Source organism: Protopterus annectens, chromosome 2.part2 (assembly GCF_019279795.1).
Source record: "Protopterus annectens isolate FY-2018-M chromosome 2.part2, PAN1.0, whole genome shotgun sequence".
Lineage (NCBI taxonomy): Eukaryota > Metazoa > Chordata > Ceratodontiformes > Protopteridae > Protopterus > Protopterus annectens.
Window position 1 is genome coordinate 840,435,018 of NC_056730.1, and position 21,034 is coordinate 840,456,051.

General features: G+C 40.9%; 1 protein-coding gene across 1 annotated transcript in view; it reads left to right on the forward strand.

Annotated features, from left to right (window-relative positions):
• The window catches only part of ADGRV1 (adhesion G protein-coupled receptor V1), a 3,979,741-nt gene that overhangs the window by 2,195,679 nt on the left and 1,763,028 nt on the right, over positions 1-21,034 (forward strand). Inside the window, exon 80 of the mRNA XM_044064182.1 lies at positions 12,758-13,010. Coding sequence (XP_043920117.1) covers positions 12,758-13,010 — 253 coding nt within the window. The remainder of the gene's footprint in view (positions 1-12,757; positions 13,011-21,034) is intronic.

Here is a 21,034-nt window from a genome sequence, read left to right on the forward strand (position 1 = left end):
TGCTTGTTATTTCCCTGGAACGCTAATTCCACCTAATACGCGGCTTCTCGGCGCTTCTGTGGATCACTAGTGATATCTGCATTGCTTACTGTACTTATTTCCTTGTTTCACTTGAAAGAAAGTTACTGTTTGTCGTTTTTGCATTTAATTTACCTGTAACACATTGCACTTAAGTTACCTGGCACTTGCTCACTAAAGCAATTATATAAGTCAGCACTAAAAATTAAAAGCACTGCACCCTCACTCCCCACTGGCCCTTGTTTTCAATTATTAAGGAATTCCCAATATTATTCTAGCATGTCCAAAGGTCAGTTGTCAATCTCCTCTCCGGTCCAGCTGGTGAATCTGGGAATCTTGAGGCAATGTTACAACTGCCTCATGTACACAGATAACCCTCTCCTCCTCCCAACAAATTCCAACTCATGTGAGAGATGCAACCATATAGCCAAACTGGAGGCTAAGCTCTCTCAACTCAGTACTGGCATAACCAGTCAGGAGGAGAAGGAAACCACACTCACTACAATTCCAGTCTCACATAGACCTACCACAACAGCAAACCAAACACATAATCACACAAAAACATACTTAGAGGCTCTAAATAAAGATCTGCCTAAGCAGCAGAGACCTCCAAAGCAGACACCCAAGCAACCGCTACTCCAAAACAAAACACGTGCAACACATATCTCACAAAGCCAGTGTGCCGAACAGTCACAGCCCTTAAGACTAAACAACACACCTGATACACTTGTAATAGGTGACTCTATCGTCAGGCACACTGACGCCCCGCTCACCAGGCTGAACAAGGAGAGGGTCACGGTGAGCAGCCTGTCGGGCGCTAGGATCCGCCACATAACACAAGCACTCATGTCACTCCAAGGCAAGTACAAATATGACTCAGTCATTGTCCATGCTGGTGTGAATGACCTGAGACGTACCTCCCTGGACTACATGAAAAGAGACATAAAGGAGCTCTCTGAGCATGTAGCCCAGGCCGGTATGACCCTGACCTTGAGTAGCATCTTACCCTCACCAAGAATGATGCCACAATATGAAGACAAGATGATCAATTTCAACAATTGGCTTAAGTACTGGTGTCATTCAAAGGGGTCCAATGCCTGTCAGCTTGGGATGATATGCTCGACAAGCCACAATGCTTCACTAGGGACGGCTTGCACTTGTCACCCCTGGGCTTTCGGTTATTGGCAAAGGCTCTTGCTACCCCCATAGTGCCTTTTTTAGGCAAGGCTCAAAAGACAAACCCACCTCCATAGGTATCACAAGGGATAAGAAACTAAGAGTAATGCTACTCAACGCCAGAAGTCTAAACCTCAAGATGCACGCACTTGAAACTCTCCTTAGCATGGAGAACATCGATATCTGTGCAGTAACAGAAACCTGGTTCACGGCTCCTGAGAGCACCCCAGCACTACCAGGTTATACCTCATACCATGCTTTTCGGCCCCAAAAGTTGGACCGAACCACAAAAGGAGGGGGAGTATCGATATTCATCAAAGATACCCACACCTCCAAGTTGGTGGCAAAGCACGAAGCATCAGAGACTATCCATGTGCAAGTAACAGTGGGTAAAACTGCCTTCCAGTTTATAGCCTGCTGCAGACCACCCTCCCAAACCCAGGAACCCCACTCGGCCTTCCTGAGAACACTGGAAAATATGAAGGTATCTCCAAACACCATTATATTGGGCGACTTCAACTACCCAAACATAGACTGGGAGCATTACTCTAGCTCCAACACCCTAGCCCAAAGGTTCCTAGAATTTATAAACTCAAATGCTATGGAACAACTTGTTACCACTCCCACAAGAGGGGAAAACATACTGGATCTGATCATCACCAACATGGGGACTCTATGCTCCAGACCAGAAGTGTATCTCTCACTGGTAAGATCATACCATAAACTAATCTCACTGGATATTCACATTCCGACCCCACCCCTGCCCAGAAAACCACGGTGAAAAACTTCTCTAAAGCAAATTTCACACTCCTCAAAACTGAGGTGGAATCCTTCAAAGCCCCTGGGCCTGTGGAAAATACGGCCCAGACCGCAGAATCCTTTATAAACGCATTCTATGAACACCTTCAGGAATGCATGGATCATGTGATCCCAAATAAAACCAAGAACCAATCCTCCAAAGGCAGACGTCCTGTCTGGTGGACCCCAGCCATAAACAAACTATACAATAGAAGGAGGAAGCTACTAAATGATAGAGCAAAATCCCAAAAAGGGAAGGCATCACTGATCAGTATTAGCAAAAAACTATGGGCACTCATAAAATTGTCTAAGGCCAGCTTCGAGAGAAAAATTGCACAGGACACTAAGGATAATCACAAGGCTTTCTTTAGTTATGTTAGGAACCTAGGTAGTAATTCCCAGATATGCTCAAAATTAGTCCAAAATGACAAAAAATACACTGAACCCACAGACATTGCCAACATCCTAGCTGACAGGTTCAGCGCAAACTGCCCACCAAAGGGCAAATATCTATCCCAGCAGAGTTCTGCCCCCCTGACATCTCAGATGCTCAGGTAAGAGCCGCCCTCTCCAAAGCAAAAAACACAGCATCAATGGGACCAGACGGTGTCCTGGGCTGCGTCCTACATGAACTCCAAGAAGAGCTAAACCCAAACATAAAACTACTGTTCAATCTCAGCCTTACTACAGGATATGTGCCCAAAGAGTGGCGTACAGCAACAGTGGTCCCTCTCCATAAAGGTGGTGCCTCAACGGATCCTGGAAACTATCGCCCCATAAGCCTGACTAGCTTGGTTTGCAAAGCTATGGAAAGGATCATCATGGACCTCATAAATAAAGATATTGGGGACTTACAGACACTGGATCCTACCAAGTTCGGCTTTGTTAAGGGCAGATCCTGCCTCTTAAACCTGGTCGATTTCTTTGAAACAGTCACCAAGGCAATTGACAAGGGGAAGGTGGTCCACACAGCCTACCTGGACCTCGCAAAAGCCTTCGATACAATACCCCACTCGTGCAATATAGATAAGCTCACCAGCTTAAATATAAACACCTATGTCACTAGATGGATTGCAAACTGGCTCAAGGACAGAACCCACATGGTTAGAATTGCTGGAGCCATGTCAGGCTCCAAACCAGTTACAAGTGGTGGCCCACAAAGCTCAGTCCTGGGACCTCTCTTGCTCGGTATATATTTCTTGGAGGCACAGGCCAACACGGAAGGACTGTGGCTGACCAAGTTCGCAGATGACTGCAAACTGGGCACCATAATTGACTCTCCAGCCGACACAAGCATCCTCCCAAAGGGCTTCATAGAAACAGACAACTGGTGCCAGAGCCATGGCCTCAAGCTAAATGCCAAAAAGTGTATAGTCATCCCCTTTGGCAAAAACAAATTGCCCACAAATTACCACATAGCTGGTAATCCATTAAGTACAGAAGAAGTAATTAGGGACCTGGGGACCCAAGTTGATGGCAATCTCTCATTTGACAACCACGTGGCCAAAGTGGTTAGAAAAACATTTTATATAGCCCACCTAATCATGAAGGGATTCACATCTAGATCAGGGGAGGTCATCGTGCCTCTTTACTCATCCCTCATCAGGCCCATAATTGAGTACAATGCCCCTTTTGGGATGTACCTTACCAGACACCTGCAGCAACTGGAAAGACCCCAAAAGTACTTCACCAAGAGGATCAAAGGGCTCAAACAGATGCCATATGCTGCCCGTTTAAAGAAACTCCAGCTCTACTCAGTGGCATAGCGCCTGTTCAGAGGCGATCTGTGCCTGACGTATAAAGCCATGTCCAATCCGGAATTAATGGACATGCTGCACCTCAGAAAATCCAAATCCCATTGAGCTACACGCTCGAGAGACTTGAACCTCAGCACTGAAATAAATAGGACATGCTGGAGGGACAGATTTATAACCCAGAGGCTCCCTTCACTCTGGAATAAAATCCCAGTCCAGGTTAGGCAGAGTCCCTCATTGACTCTCTTCAAGAGGAATCTTGATGAGTGGATGGGAGATCGTAGGTTTACCCCGGGTATCACTTCTGTGTTACTGTTAGACAGAGGCACAGTATACTAACCTCGAAAAAGGGCATAGCAAAATAAATTTAAAATGGGTGGCGAAAGCCATACACATTCTGGCTAGGCTTATAAATGCCCTAGGGCAGATAGCCTAGTATGAACCTATGAACCTATAAGATAAACTATTCCTTTGAGTTGCACCTCACTGGAAAAGCTCACTCAGACTCTGCCAAGGATTGTTGTAAAGGAAAGGTTAGTTTGTTTTTGCTTTCTTGTATTTTGTGTTGCTTGTGTAATGTCTTCTCTGGTAAGGTTTGACCACAAAATAATCTTTGAAGTAAAAATAAATCTCCTTTGAAGTAAAAATAAAACTTGGAACTCCAGCTAACCCTGGAATTTTCAAGAACTACTATAAGGCTAACTTCCTACTATTAAGTGATAACTTGGCAAAATTTCAAGTCCCATAAATCCTGAAAGCACTGCTGCCTACTTAGAACCATTTAGAAAAACCCTATATAAGCATGTAAATAGCTGCATAGAGGCAGCTGTACCCATCAGAAAAAAAGTACAGAGCTAACTCAAGAACTAACTCAAAAAACAAGCCACCTTTGTAGAATCACAACATCAGTGGGTTATGTAACAGGAGGAAGAAAATCATGACACAAATTAGGGGATGTAGCACTCAACTGGATAAAAGCACTCTCATCAAACTAAACAAGAGGACACATAATGTCTATGAAAGTCAAATATGAGGTAAATTTGGCCTTCCAGGCCAAAGACAACCACAAGACATTCTATAGCTTTCTCTGCAATCTTAAAGGCAATACGCAATCGTGTGTGGAGATCATTGTTATTTTAACCACCTATACTGAGAAAGAAGATACAGCAAACCTACTGGCCAACAAATTCAGCTCCAACTTTACCCATCTCTCTCCCTCAACCTCCCCTCAGGAATTACCATCAATTGTAACTCCCCTTACTATCACTAGGGAACAGGTCATTAATACTCTCTCTAAGGTCAAGAACAGTGCATCAGTGGGCCCAGACAGTATCCCAGGATGCCTTCTAAATAGCATGAAACATGACCTATCAGGCCCTCTGGAATTGCTATTTAAGTGTAGCTTCCAAACATGCTTCATGCCACACTACTGGAGAAGTGCAACAGTCATCCCTCTGCACAAAGGTGGGCCATCTACAGACCCTGAAAACTACAGACCCATACATCTCTCTAGTCTCATATCTAAACCGTGGAAAGAATTATCAGGGCATAAGTAATATGTCCTATGCAGACTGCCTCAAGGTCATTTCCCTTTATTCTGTCTCCCATGGGCTGTTGAGGGGAGATATATGCCTAATATACAAGACATTGTAAGACCCCACCTCGGTGGACCTCTTGCATATCCACAAAACAAATAGCAGCAGAGTTACCCATTCTAAAGACTTTAAACCTTACCCATGATATAAATAGAACCTGCTGGAGAGACGGGTATGTATCTCAAAGAATACTCCTTCTCTGGAACAGGCTCCCCATTCATGTAAAGCAGAGTTCCTCCCTAACCCAATTCCAAACTAACTGGATTGGGAACAAGAAATTCATCCCTATTTTGGCACATGTATCTCTAATGGAAACAGGCAGCCTGTAATTAGTTCATCTCCCAGGCCCCTGTTTGTAAATGTTTCATCTGCAGAGCCCATGTTTACTTTTATCGAGGGTACCAGAACTTGTCAGAGATTTTGAATGATCGGCTAGGCTTAAAAAGCCCTTGTGGACCTTAACCTAATACTCAACTATGAACCTACAAGCACCCCTCTAGATATCTTTAAAATTCCCCATATAACTGTGAAATCATTCATTAGAAGTACAGAGTCAGTATGTGGCATTCTATCAAACACCATCTTCATGGTCGAAGGCCACATATTCTGAATAAGTGTTCATATGCACAAGTAGCAGACAAAGTTTATTTTTTTTCTTTTTACAGCTGTGTGCTACACTGCAGCAGCTCTCTGATCTACTTTCACAACCTCCAACTGTACAGAACTCCTTCAGTGCTATTTTGATAATCCTCAAACTCATCCTGAGCCTCCTTCAAGGCAAAAAAAAAAAAAAAAGAACAGAAGACAAACTACTCCTGAATTTGATTTTGCTTTGGCATCAAAGCTGTGTGTAGGGATAAGACAATTATGTCTAGCTGGTACTTTGCCCACTTACACACCAGCTCTGGCTTCTTCACGAAAAGTGATGTGACTTGCTACATCCCTAAATCAAGTTTCCATTGCCAGGATTTAGTCAGCCATTATCTTTCCTCTATTAACTACTTTATGGTATAACTATATGTTTCTGTTGGTTTACTATTAAAATCTCAACGTCAGAATGTACGCCTATGAGCAATTCAAACTACAGATGTTTGAATAGTTCATATGAGTGCACTCTGAATGTTCGAATGTTTATATTAGCAAATGTCCTGTGCATTTGCTAATATAAATTCAAAGGGATGTACAGAGATTGTGGTACAGTGCGGTTAGGGAAATACATCCCTATCCTCACTGTAGTGTGATCTCAGAGTTGGAAAATATAGTTAGGGGGTGTGTGGGGTGCAGGGAGGCTTGCCCCCCCGCAAAAACTGGATGTTATTTGTAGGAGTTAGGGATTTACAGCAAGGGTGGCATTGTCGTCAATTGCCATAAAATGTTGAATTCAACTTTTTTGGCAATTACTGCAGATTTTTGACTTTCTGAACAGTCAAAAATCTGCAGATTCGAATATACCTCTCAACATTTCATTACGAAATTTTTTTTAAATTTCATAATTTTAATAGTAAGCCATTTATGTTGTTGTTTTTACTTGTGTTTTAAATAATTACATTTCTAAACATTATAATGAATAGATGCTGAATACTAAAGGTACTATTGAAGTTTGAAAATTAGTTTAAAATGTTGACTATAGAGTTTAGGCGTCAGGACAGTACATGTCAGAAATTTTAAATGCTTGAGATATATGTTCTGCACTGCAAAGAAACCTAAATAACTTTATAATAAAGGGAAATAGGAAGGGGAAGAATGCTTTCAGGATTAATGCCTGACATTCATAGAATTATGTAGCATCTATTTATGGGAAATGAGGCATAGAAGAAGAATTTAGTAGTACTGCAATCGGTGTTGTGTAACATGATAGGTCCTTCCAGTGAAAACTCTATGATTCTATGTTATACCTTAAATAAAGTAAAAGAAAGAAGCATTGTTCAGTGAATATTATTTTGATCCGTTAAGAGTTGAATGAAAGAAGGACTTACTGGCCACTAAAAGGCCACACAGCAAATATATTTCAGCTGTGGGAAGGAGGAGTTACTAAAAGTCATGTGATAAACGTATACTAGCAAGTATAGTAGTTAGAAGTTCAGAAAGCTGTCTGTTATCCTGTAAAAGAGTAGCTAAGATGTAATGAAATGATTCATAGTTAATTCTGAGGCCATGTGCTGTAAATGTACTACTGACAAAGTTATTGGTGAGAAAAGCTGATTGTCCTGCATACTGTGTGTGATTATAAATGAATGGTGTTACAGAATGTGAAACAGACATTTTACTTGGTGTTATTTTAGAGGAAGAGAAGTAAACAGAACTTAGATTACCAGCCAACTCTTCTGGAGCGAGTTTATAAAAATAACCATGTACCTTTGTTGTGCATTTTGAGTTGTGAGAAGGATGTATAATGAACAAAAAGAGCAGTGGATATTTTAAGTCTGTGACTATAAAGCTGAGGATGCCAATATACAAATCCTTTAATGAACATATTTAATCAATAATATTAATACCTTTTAATCTGTTTATTTGCATAGGGTGGCCATGGTGGTGCAGTGGTTAGCATTGCTGCCTCACAACAAGAGGTTCTCCAGTTCAATCCTCGGCTGGGGTGCCTTCTCTGCAAAGTCTGCATGTCCTCCCTGTGGTTGCGTGGGTTTCCTCTGGCTGCACCGGTTTCCTCCCACATCCCAAAGACATGCTGTAGGTGAATTGGACACTCTAAGTTGGCCCTAGGTATGAGTGTGTGCATGTGTGTGCCTTCTGTGGAAGGTTGGGCGCCAGGCTGGCAACTCAACACTGTAAAACTCCACTGTCAATCATGAGCAGACAGGTGATCCACTGTGGCGACCCCTAACCGGGAAAAGCTGAAAGAAGAAGAATAATCTGTTTATTTGCATCACATCCCATTGCTTGTTGCATGCAAAGCTTCTAATGGAGGTTTTGAGCTTAATAATAACTCTCTCATTTAATAGTTTCATAAGGCCAGGAGCAGATAATGTTAAGGCCTATGCTGTACTAGGTTTCCCAAAGAGAAGTATTCAAATTAACAATGTTTCAATGGTATCCAGTGAAGTTTAGTAACGGAAAAATTCTTAGTTCAAGAAATGCACATCTGTCATCTTGCAGACTTACCCCTTCTGCATGCACCCCAAATCTCTATAGACCTGACCCAAAATTGGCATCTCCTTGTAATGTGCTAAGGAGACACATCTTCCCTAAATCTAGCCCCAGGAAGAGGTTATACTGTTATTTTTCCCTGCCACTGCAAGCTGTCAGTCCAGTGCCTGGCCTGTTATTCAGGTGGAACTCCTTTCCTGATGTCATTGGGCTATTACTACTCATCAGAACATCTATACTAGTAAAGCACTGTAAATGATATAGGTTAATAACAATAAAGGATAGTGGACCACTTACAGGTTGGTTTACAAAGTCCATTAAAAAAGATGGGGAAACAGACAGATGAAAGTTGTGTAACATCTTGCTGCTGGGTGTGATACACTCATATCAGTGAGCTTTTATACTGAACAGTACCATTATATGGCCAGGTTGTTGCATCGGGGGTTGTGCAAACACTATGATATAGAAGTAGCTGAGAAACAATGGAAACATGAGATACAAAGCATTATACAGAATGATGCCTTTATCACATGGGATCACTCTTTAGCAACTGTTCAAAAACCAGATGCAAGAAAACTAGATAGAGTAGCCCATGAAAACAAGACAGAAATAGCATTGATCATTGAAATTGATGCATGCAGTGATTACAGTGTCTTATGAACAGTGAGACACAAAATGATAAAATACCAGGATTTGCAAGCAGAAACAAAACCAGTGCAGAAGAAAGATGCTTAGTCTTTTTGCCAACATTATTATGATACAATGGGAGAAGAAGTTCTTATTTAACTCCCCCTTTTTTGCATCATGTAGATTCTACACATGCATTCTGGATGATATTTTCATCCTGTGGTATGGCAAAGCTCGCGACATACCCCAGTTTTGGCATATATTAATAAAACAATAGAGTTTCTTGCATTCACCTATGAGAGTAATGATGTGAACATAACTCACCTGGATATATGGTTGGCCAAGGACAACACACACAGAAGATTCATTTCCAAAATTTATAGAAAACCCACATATTTGAACATTTTTCTCCATTTTGACAGTTTATACCCTATAACACAGAAAAGGGCAGTGATCAAAGTCCAGTTTGTTAGGGCAGCTTGAATGACCAGTGAAAATACTGCCTTTTGGAATGAGTGCATATTGCTGAAAAACATGTTTTTAAAACGTGGCTATCCTACAAAATTTGTAGAGTACTTGATACTAGAGTTGATCAATAAATGTGAGTCTCATCATTTTCTGCCAATTCTTGGAGGACTTTGTGTGATCAACAATGGAAGTCAGGAAGCCATAGATGGTGGGGATACTACATCAATGCCACCCATGACTGAGACCACAAACACAAACACAGAGACCTTCAGGAATTCTTTCATTACAATCTATTCTACTGAAGGTCTCTCCATTAAATCAATTCTGGAAAATAATTTGTGTCTTCTACTACAAGAGAATACCATTCGTGATTATGTGGGACCAGGTCCATGAGTGGTATTCAAAAGGGGCAGTAAATTGACAACAATATTAGAACACAGTTGGTCCAAACACCAACATAAGCAAAATTCTGAGTTTATGGGGGTGAAAAAGTGCAGTTCTTGCTCCTACTACTGCAATATTCTGGTATGCCATGAAATTGCTTTGAACAACCAGGTGGTTGCTATAAGAAAGAGATTTAATTGTTGTACAACAAAGGTGATATATTGTGCACTATGTATGTTCTGCCCCTGCTTTTACATAGGAAAAATGGAGAGGAGACTGAGGGACAGAATATATCAATGTTTGTATAAAATCAGAATGAAAAAAGAGACTAACTGCCCCTACAAACACATAATATGTTACCCACACCACAAATTCAAATTTTGTATTTTGGAACAAATGCCTTCAACAATAATCAAAGTCCTTGGACCTTATTACTGGAAAAATGTGAATTATATTGGCAGCTGCGTTTGAATGCCAATAACTGGCCTGGACTCAATGAACATGTTTCAATAGCATGTTTGCTCAAGTTAAAAGCACTGGAAAGATGAGCCCTAAATGCAGGATTAATATTTTACATATTTTTACATACTTTTGTCTTGATTTTCTGATTTTATAGGGAATTAATTTTATACTATCTATATATATATATATATATATATATATATATATATATATATATATATATACACACAACTAAAATTAACTGCACTCAAAAATCAAATGAAGAGAAGTAATTTTAACTAAGAAATGAACTTTGTGACAATAACAGCATTCAAAGAATAGTAAATCACACCAACAACTTTTGTAGTATTTTAGTGCTTTTGTCTTATTTATTATCAAGACTTCTTCAGAAAGACATGTTTCATAACTGGAATCATCAAGAAACATGTCTTTCTGATGAAGTCTTGATAATAAATAAGATGAAAGCACTAAAGTACTACAAGAGTTGGTGTAATTTACTATTCTTTAAATGTTGTTATTGTCACGAGGTTCATTTCTTAGTATATATATATATATATATATATATATATATATATATTTTTTTTTTTTTTTTCCTTGTTTGCAAATTTTGTCAATTGAATTGACTCAGTGCTACACACTGTGCATTTAATTGTGGTGGCTCCTTTAAGATGATGCTTCATTTCCTGAGGGTGTGGCAGTCATGTGATTGAACACAAACATTACAAATTGTGTATGTACTTCCAGCAATAATACCTATAAGGAGGTGTATGGGAATGATCCCAATAACTGATCTGATGAAGTTCATGTATTTTTGTGAAGGAAAGTGCTTATCTCTCATAGTTTTAAACAAGTTTTTATTCCAAAAAGTTTCTAGATTATATTTCTCTGGATTTTACCAGCAGCAGTGTGTTTCATTGGGCCTTCCACTTGTGTTTAATCTGATAATTTAATAAAAGTGTTTAAACATTTGTGGAGAATGATATATTATACATTTTTTGGTCCAGTTCTACTTTATGCACTTAAAATCCACATTTAAATTATGCTATACATCTGATCTTAAATTAAATCAGTTTTAGATATTTCATATAAGTATTCTCTTCCATATGCTCTATAATCCAAATAAGGGGGGATAAAACTTCATGCAGTGACAACTAGATTATGATGTAAATTAAAAAGAAAAGTGAGATGACACTCTTACAGGCCAATCAACAATTTGAGGAAAGTATACAACATACCACTAACCAATATGCTGTGGAAGTTTAAAGAGAATGATGGTGCTGTCTTTTTAGCCTCTGCTGGACTTTTTCATGACAACAACTTCATTAAGTCTTTCAGTGTCCTACTGACTATACTAGATATGGTCAACTTATTAGAGGTACTTAGGCAAAAACAGATGAATTTAATAACTGCATTCAGAAAAGTAAAATATTTGAGTGCAATAAGAAATTGATGACTATCTGTTTATTTGCATTTTTTTTTGTAAGGAAGGCTAGTGCCACACTTAACTCATCACCTCTATAAAAAGTAGATGTGGGGCATTATGGGGTGCTAGTCAATTAATGGAGTATGCAATTTCTGGGCAACTAGGCAGGTGTAAATCCTTCTGGTTTTCTTATACAGTTTATGCACGCTAGTTACATTTTCCTTTCTGACATGTATTTTGCAGAATAAACACTGTGAGCAAAATGCTGAACAGATTAGATTAACATGCAATTTGGAATATAGTGATGACATACTGAACATGCAGGTAGCCTCAAATGGGAGTAATCAAAAAATTCAAGAGCATACATATTTCTGAAGAAGTAAACTAAAACAACACAAAACAGTCTGAAAATTCAGGAAAGAAGGCTTAGAACAGAAAAGGGTATTTGTATAGAAATGTGATGAATTCTAACAGCTGCTTGTCATATCAATTATTGGGATCGAAATTTATGTTGAAACTCAACAATAAATATTGCAGTCTCGGGTTATTTGTTATGATGTGGAAAATAGACTGTTGTTTACATAGACTGTACAGCTAACTCACTAGAAAGGAAGATAGAGAATGCAAGACAAAATGTTCCCTATATGCAGCAATATTTTTTGTATTCCTATATTTTTTGTACTTTTTAGTAAAATTTTTATAAGGTGACCTAAACTTCCTATTAATGTTAGACTGTAGGGTAATTCTGATTCTGACTTGCCCAACTTGGAAATGAATCACAGCACTATGTGATTTTATAAACACTCTGAGCATTATTATGTGTTATGTGTTAATTGTTTAGGCATTTATTGAAAAAAATACTAGATTTAAGACTGGAAATAAGTTTGATTGATTTTTAATTTCATACCTTCATTTCTAATAAATATTTACAATTTTATTTTTTTTACCAGTGGTAAAACAGTCCTCGAGAGCTGTCAGTACATGAGCATAAAATCTTATCACTGGTACCCTCAGCAGATCAACGGACACAAGTTTGATGGGAAGACTGGCGATTACTTCCAGATTCCACAGCGCTTGCTGGATGCGTCATCCATCTCATCCAATAGCAGCATGCTTGGCCCCTGTGAATTTCTGCAGTTCACAGAGTACAGCAGCCAGCAGTGGTTTGCAAATAATGATAAAAGAAAAGCTTTAAATGACAGGGTAGGTATTCCAGTAAAAAAAATAAAAAAATGTATCTTTATCTTTATGCCAGTCTTTGTAACTATAAACCAGGAGGCATTTGTCAGACACTGACAATGATTTTACTAGTACATTTCAGATAGCTGTAGAGATCTTGGGCAAAATAGTAAAGATAGTATTGTTACTTCATATAGTTTTACCCAGTCATTATAACAGGATCATTCTCACAAATATTTATTCGGACAGGTCTTCAGGATCAAATCCAATTTTCACAATTTTTACTGTTTTATTTAAAGTAAAGCAGTGTTAACTTTACCAGCTTTCTTACTGGTGTAGACACAGTCTCCCTTTATGTTTTATTAGTTTTCATGAAGCTGCAGAGATATACTAGATAAAAATCTCTAGAGACTGTGGTTGTCATGTGCTTGTCTTTTCCTTTATTATTTAGTTCTCTCAATTGATTCCATGATTTGTCTGGCAATTGTTTTCTTTCTGTATGGGTCAAATTATTGATAACTACATGCATATTCTGCAAATTATAAGCTTTGGTGAAACTCTGATATAAACCAACCGTCCAAGTCTGATTTATTTCAGTTATACTGACTAACAATCCTGCTGGTGCATACCAAAGACTCTAGTTGGGATAGCTCTGTTTAATAGTTCCTTTATTATGTAACAAATGTCTTATCAGATTTCAAGGATATTCACTACAAACCCAATGTGAGACATTTTTGGAAGCTACCAGCTTGGTTTAGTCAACTCAATTAAAACACATACAATGTTTAATGTTAAAGAAGACAAAACATCAAAGCCCAGTAGGGGTCATTTAAGTGATTGCAATAATGTAAAACTGAACATGCAAAACAAGCTACAGTATTCCAGAATGGATCATATACAAGCTTTGAATAATGGAGTCATTCATTGTCTTTCCTAGCATAAAAGGATTGTAAATTATTGCAAATGAAACCACAGGACTTTCTCAATAGCACTTTGACATGTTCATCAAACATTAATTCATTGTCTATCAAACCCCCTAAATCTCTGACAATTTACTTTGGACAAAGTTGAATTGTAAAGATCATATGGGCATTCATTGTTATTGGTGCCAAAGGACAACACAGTACATTTGTTACTGTTAAGTCTGATATTATTTTGAGATGACCAAAGAAGAAAGCTGATCTAAGCAAATGCACAAAGTATTATGGTCCAAACAGGTAGAGGTGTTTTTATTATTTATTATTAAATATTTTAAAACCTTTCAACTGTGGCTGTTTTGTGTAGAGATAAGTTAAGCTCTAAGAGTACATTGCATGTATATAGGGATCCTGTACCAAGTCACTCTAATAAGCCTTGATTGTTTAGTTATACTACCAACTGGATAATAATATTGCACAGTAATAATTGGACACCCATTTAAGGGCCTTTGAGAAGCTGATAATTATTAGATGGGTGGTGGCAGTGATTTCTACTGTATAGTCTGGGTAAAAGGGGCACAGCTGGAGAACCTGTGCCAGCCTTCCCCAGGAGTGTCTGTGTGATTGTATAAACTCTTATCTCAAAGTGTGTGTGTGTCAGCTACTTGGACAGAGAAACAAAGCACTGGTTGGACAGAGAGGGTGCTGGAGGTTTTAGCTTGCCCAGCTGGCTGAGATCTGGACCCTATAGCTGTGCCAGTGGCGAGTCTTATTGGGGACCTGGGGAGCAATGGAATGACCAGCCCCATACTGACTGTAATCTCTGTGTGCTTTTAAGGAAAATTGCACTTTACTGTGTGTATTTGTTATCCTTTCCTCCTATATGAGATGCCCCTCACTGGTGTTAGTGGTGAAGATCGAGGCTCCTTGATTGCTGGGCCAGGGCACCAGCATCACATATTAATTGTTTCACAGTGGTGGGATATCCACATCACATATTAATTGGTGGCAAATACTAATTTGCTTGTAGTGGTGTGGGTAGAGTGAATTCCTGTAGCTTGTGTACAGTTAGTTTTGAAGGTGTTTTGTACACTAAATCAGCCACACAGTGAATACTCAGAGTTCAGATCACAATTGTTTTATTTCTTTTGTTAGCTTAGTTAGTCAGGGTGAGCAGGCAGCATGTCAGCAGAGGAGTATGGGAAGCTGACAAGGAGCCAGCTGGTGGAGATGTGCCAGGCTAGGGGACTGGTGCATGGAAACCTGACTAAGGCAGATTTGATTGCAGCCTTGGTTACAGCTGCATCATAAAACAGCAACCAGAAGGACAATCAGACTGGCAGTAGAGATATGATACCCTCGGAGAATGGACAGCTCAACCTTTCTGCAGAGGACTTAAAAAAACATCTAGAGCTAAAGAGACTTGAGTTGGAGGCCAGGCGTTTGGAGATAGATGCTAAGGAAAAGGAGTGCCAGAGGATGCATGAGATGGAAATGCTGACTCTTTGCCAGAGTCATGGAGGTAATGGTGAAGGGAGTAACTGGACCCCAGAAGCACAAAAGGTCAGTAAATTTCTTTCACAATTTAAAGAGGGGGATAATTTTGATAGTTTCATTCAGATGTTTGAGAGGGTATGCAAACAGTATAGTGTTGACCAAAGGCTCGGGGTATGGTTCTTGACCCCCTTACTCCATGGTAAAGCTGTAACTGTTTTGTCAAAAATGTCTGACATTGCATGTTTTGATTATACTGCTGTTAAAAATCACTTGTTAGAATTGTTTAAGCTAACACCTAAAACGTATAGGAAAAGGCTTTGTGAGCATAGATGCAAGGCAGATGACAGTGTGTGTGAATATGTTGCTGAACTGCGTGCTTATTTAAATATGTGGGTGAGTGGATGTCAGGTCACCACTTTTGAAGGGGTGGCAGACATTTTGCTGAGGGAAAAAGCCCTTAGCACTTTCCCTGAGAACATGAGGATCTGGTTAGCTGATAGACAATTTACTACTTCAGATGAGTTTGGGAAGAAGGGAGACCTATACCTGGCAAGTAGGGCAGCCCTGCACAGGAAAGGGACCCCCAGTACTGCTCATGGCTCTATAGGAACCCATGGTGGGCAGCATAGACTGCCCCAATAGAATCTGCCAGTAGCAGGGGAAGCCACTAGTCCAGGTACATGTCCAGGAGCTAGGATTAAATGTTTTGAAGCAACCATTGCGGTCATGTGGCATACAGGTGTCCATGGAGGCAAGGCGGGGAACAAAAGGTGAAGGAGCCAGTAAGGGAGAAAGACAAAATGCCAGTAGTAGGTTGTCTTGAGACAACAGGGGTACTGAACTACCATCCTGCAGATGTCCTGATATGGAAGGATTTGGATGAGGCAGTACCATATGGTTATTCAGTTACACGCAGTCAGGTTAGGAGACAAGCATGTGGGTCTGGTAGCCTGTGGAAGACCCAGACAGACCGGATACTTGCAGCCAGGACTGGTGAGGTGGTTACTTCAGGGAGAGAGCTACCATGTAGCAGTAAGACTGAAGGTGAGCCACAGCTGCTTGGGGGTACTGATGTTCCCTTGGACAGAGTGACTGCAAAGGTAGAGGTGAGTCTTAGTACCCAGACTGACAGTGAGGCACCACTGTCAGAGGATGACAGACTTCCTGTGGAAGCAGAGCTGGTATGGGTTACAAGGAGAGAGTTGAGAAAGGCTCAGCTCTCAGACCCTACATTGCAAGGCCTGAGTCAGGTAGCTAGGGAGGCACCTGATTCTCATGGAAAGGAGGAATCTGTATACTGGGACAAAGGGTTATTATACAGAGAGTGGACCCCTGAGGGAGGGCTAGAAGGTGAGAGAGTACAGCAGTTGGTAGTGCCTAGGGCCTACCATCTGGCACGTGTAGCCATAGCTCATGATATTCCCTTTGCAGGTCGTATGGGCATAAAATGTACAAAGAGGCATATTATGCAGAACTTCAATTGGCCTGGAATTTCCAGAGATGTAACAGAGTACTGCAGGACCTGTGAGCAGTGCCAAAAGGTAGTCAAGGCAGGAGACAAGGTGAGAGCTCCTTTGATGCCTTTGTCTGTGATTGAGGAGCCATTTCAGAGGGTAGCTATGGATATTGTGGGTCCTCTGAGTATCCCAAGTTCCACAGGGAAAAAGTATATCCTAGTGGTAGTGGACTATGCTACACGATATAAGAAAACACAGATAACCAGCACTTGACCAGCAATTTCTTTAATTCAAAGTGATCTGGTACCTCGGCAATTCACCTCCAGGAATCCACAGGTTTTTCACCCTTTGAGTTGCTGTATGGGCATAGGGTGTGGGGAACTCTAGATTTAATTCGAGATGAGTGGGAAGGTGAGTGCGAGTCTCATAAGGAGTCTGTTGTGGCATAAACCTGAGGACAAGGCTCAGGGAATTCAAGGACTTAGCCCAGGAGAACCTGGCAAAAGCCCAACAACAGAAAAAGGTGTGGTATGACAGGGATGCTTGAGACTATGCTGTTGGGCAGCAGGTAATGGTTCTCATTCCTGTCAGACACAACAAGCTGCAAACAGTGTGGGAGGGACCCTACAAGGTAGTAAAAAAGGTAAGTGATGTTAACTACATGGTGGAACTGCTAGGCAGAAGGCAGGGGCACAAACTGTACCATGTTAACACGATGAAACCTTTCCATGATAGGGAGGCCCTTGTGCTGAACATTTGCAGTGGATTGCAGGAGGAGTCTGAGGGAGATCTGGGGACTGATCTCAGTGAGGCTCAGGCTGACACCTCAGTGGAAAGGGTAGCAATGTCCCAGCAGCTATCTCCTACCCAGGTTTGAGAAATCCATGCAGGGTTGCAGGAATTTGGGGACATGTTCACTGGGAAACCAGGGTGCACCCACCTGGGGCAGTACCAGGTGGATACAGGACCCCAAAGGCCTATTAGGCAGGCCCCTTATAGAGTACCTGAGAGACTCAAACATATTCTGAGGGAGAATGTACAGGGGATATTGGAACTAGGGGTGAATCAAGAGTCCAACAGTCCCTGGGCCTCCCCAGTGGTGCTGGTGCCAAAGAAGGATGGCAGCACCAGGTTCTGTGTGGACTATAGGAAATTAAATAGTCACACAGAGTCAATGCTTACCCCATGCATAGGACAGATGAGGTCCTAGAGCAGCTGGGTGGTGCTAAGTATATTACAACCATTGAGCTTACCAAGGGTTACTGGCAGGTGCCCTTGCCTCCCAGTGCTAGAGAGAAGTCAGCCTTTGTGATTTCTTTTGGCTTGTATGAGTTCAACAAAATGCCCTTTGGGATGAAGAATGCCCCAGTGACTTTCCAGAGGCTGGTAGATCATATCCTAGCAGGAGCAGGAGGGTTTGATCTTGCTTACCTAGATGATATTGCCATCTACAGCCATTCCTGGCCAGAGCACCTTCAACATGTCAGGGAGGTGCTGGGAAGACTACAGAGGGCAGGGTTGACCATTAAGCTGAGCAAATGTCAGGTGGGTATTTCAGGGGTCTCCTACCTAGGACATAGAGTGGAGAGTGGTAAAATAAGGCCAGAACTTGCCAAAGTGGAAGCCATTCAGGCATGGCCTGCACTTGTTACCAAAAGGCAGGTGAGGGCATTTTTAGGGACAGTAAGGTACTACAGAAAGTATGCCCCCAGTTATAGTACCATAGCTGCTCCCCTTACAGACTTGACAAAGAAGAACAGGCCAGATAAGTTAGTGCAGACCCCAGCATGTGAGCAGGCATTCCCGAAGCTTAAAGAAGCTTTAGGAGGACCCCCCCCCGTGTTAGCCAGTCCAGATTACAGCAAAGAATTTGTTGTGCAGGTGGATGCATCAAACCATGGGTGGGGTCTGTACTTAGCCAGATTTCTTCAGAGGGAGAAAAGCACCCAGTGGTTTATCTCAGTTGCAGGCTCCAACCCAGGGAGGAATGCTATACAGCTGTAGAAAAGGAATGTCTAGCCATAGTGTGGGCACTGCAGAAACTTCAGCCTTATCTGTGTGGAAGGAAATTCACTGTTATGACAGATCACAACCCCATAACATGGATAAACAGAGTCAGCCAGCAAAATGCCATGTTGCTAAGACGGAGCCCAGGGTTGCAAGCATATGACATGTCAGTGCAGCACTGCAGTGGGATTATCAATGCCAGTGCATATGGGCTCCTAAGACAGGGAATGGGGTAAGGTAAACTCAGATAGACCTAACCCTTGGAAGCAGTGCTTCTCAAGGGTCACTTGAAAAACTAGCTTGAGTTCTCCGGGGGGGGGGGGGTGAAGGCTGCCAGCCTAGCCAGATAGAATTGTATAGATAATTCTATCATTTGTAAATATTAATGTAAATCACAGGCTTGCTGTCTTAAATAGGGAAAAATACTGTTACATGTGGAACTGAAAAAATGTAACAGTGCACTCTGCTGTAAGGAAGCTAAGTCAAACATTATATGACTGTCTTTGATCTTTAAAGTTGGCTCCGGCTGGTCTAGATGAAGGAATTCTTGGTATTGTTTTAAGGCCAGATTTAATGGCCAGAATTTGCATGCAGAAATGCCCTTTATTGGTCTGGTTTCTGCCCAGAGGTGAAGAATGTAAATGTAATTTCTGTTAGCCTGGGAACCCAGGGAAGTATGAAGAATGATGTAATGTGAACCAGGAATGGGATTTTAAAAACAGAGAGAATCAGAGAGCATTAAGCATTTTTGTCTTGACCATGCAACTCATCAGCACTCTGCCTGTGTTCTATAAGTAAGTTTATCTTAGACTTGTGTTTTTCTCTTAGAAATTGCTAGAAACAAGAAAGATTAGACTAAGTGTTTTTCTGTGATGTCAGAACTGTACTACTGAATTATTTTAAGCATTTCTCTCTGATCTCTGAACTCTTGACTAGCACTGTGTAGTAAGAAGTACTGTCTTGTGTTTTTATTATTTATTATTAAATATTTTAAAACCTTTCAACTGTGTCTGTTTTGTGTAGAGATAAGTTAAGCTCTAAGAGTACATTGCATCTATATAGGGATCCTGTAGCAAGTCACTCTAATAAGCCTTAACTCTTTAGTTATACTACCAACTGGATAATAATATTGCACAGTAATAATTGGACACACTTGTAAGGGCCTTTGAGTAGCTGATAAATATTAGCTGGGTGGTGAAAGTGATTTCTGCTATATAGTCTGGGTAAAAGGGGCACAGCTGGAGAACCTGCGCCAGCCTTCCCCAGAAGTGTTTGTGTGGTTGTATAAACTCTTATCTCAAAATGTGTGAGTGTCAGCTACTTGGCCAGGGACATGAAGCACTGATTGGACAAAGAGGTTGCTGGAGGTTTTAGTTTGCCCAGCTGCCTGAGATCTGGACCCTATAGCTGTGTCAGTGGGGAGTCTTATTTGGGACCAGGAGAGCAAGAGAGTGACCAGCCCTGGACTGACTGTGATCTATGTATGCTCTTAACAGAAATTGCACTTTACAGTGTGTATTTGTTATCCTTTCCTCCTATATGAGAAGCCCTTCACTGGTGTTAGTGGTGAGGATTGAGGCTCCTTCACTGCTGGGCCAGGGCATGGGCATCACATTATCCAATACTTTTCTCCCTCATAGTACCTTTTTAAGCAACACCTGTATTCTTAAATAGAGAACCAAAATCAAAACAATATTAAGGTGGCAGTGCTCAAAGCTTTAAACCTTAAAAAAATGATCTCCTTTCAAGCAATCCTAATCCTGGAACATATAGATATATGCACAGATATTAAAACGTAATTTCAGAATAGTGAAAGCACTCTTCCAGTACAGGGATTTAATGACTACCACTCTTTCATACCCAATATTACACTGAATGGTGCAGTTTGAAGTGATGTATCTGTGTTGGTAAGAAACAATTTCCCATCCAGACTCACGTAATGTTGGACAGTGACCTTGAACTTATTGACATCCATCTTATAATAAACAAAACCCCATACTACCTCATTGCCAACTACCATACCCCCTCCATAATCCTGGCAAACCATGAGGCATACCAAAAATGTTGGCCTCCCTCACTATACAGCCCAACATTCTCCTCTTGGGTAACTTCAGCTACCACTCCATTAATTGCAGAACCTCTTAACACAACAAATAGGTACACACAATGA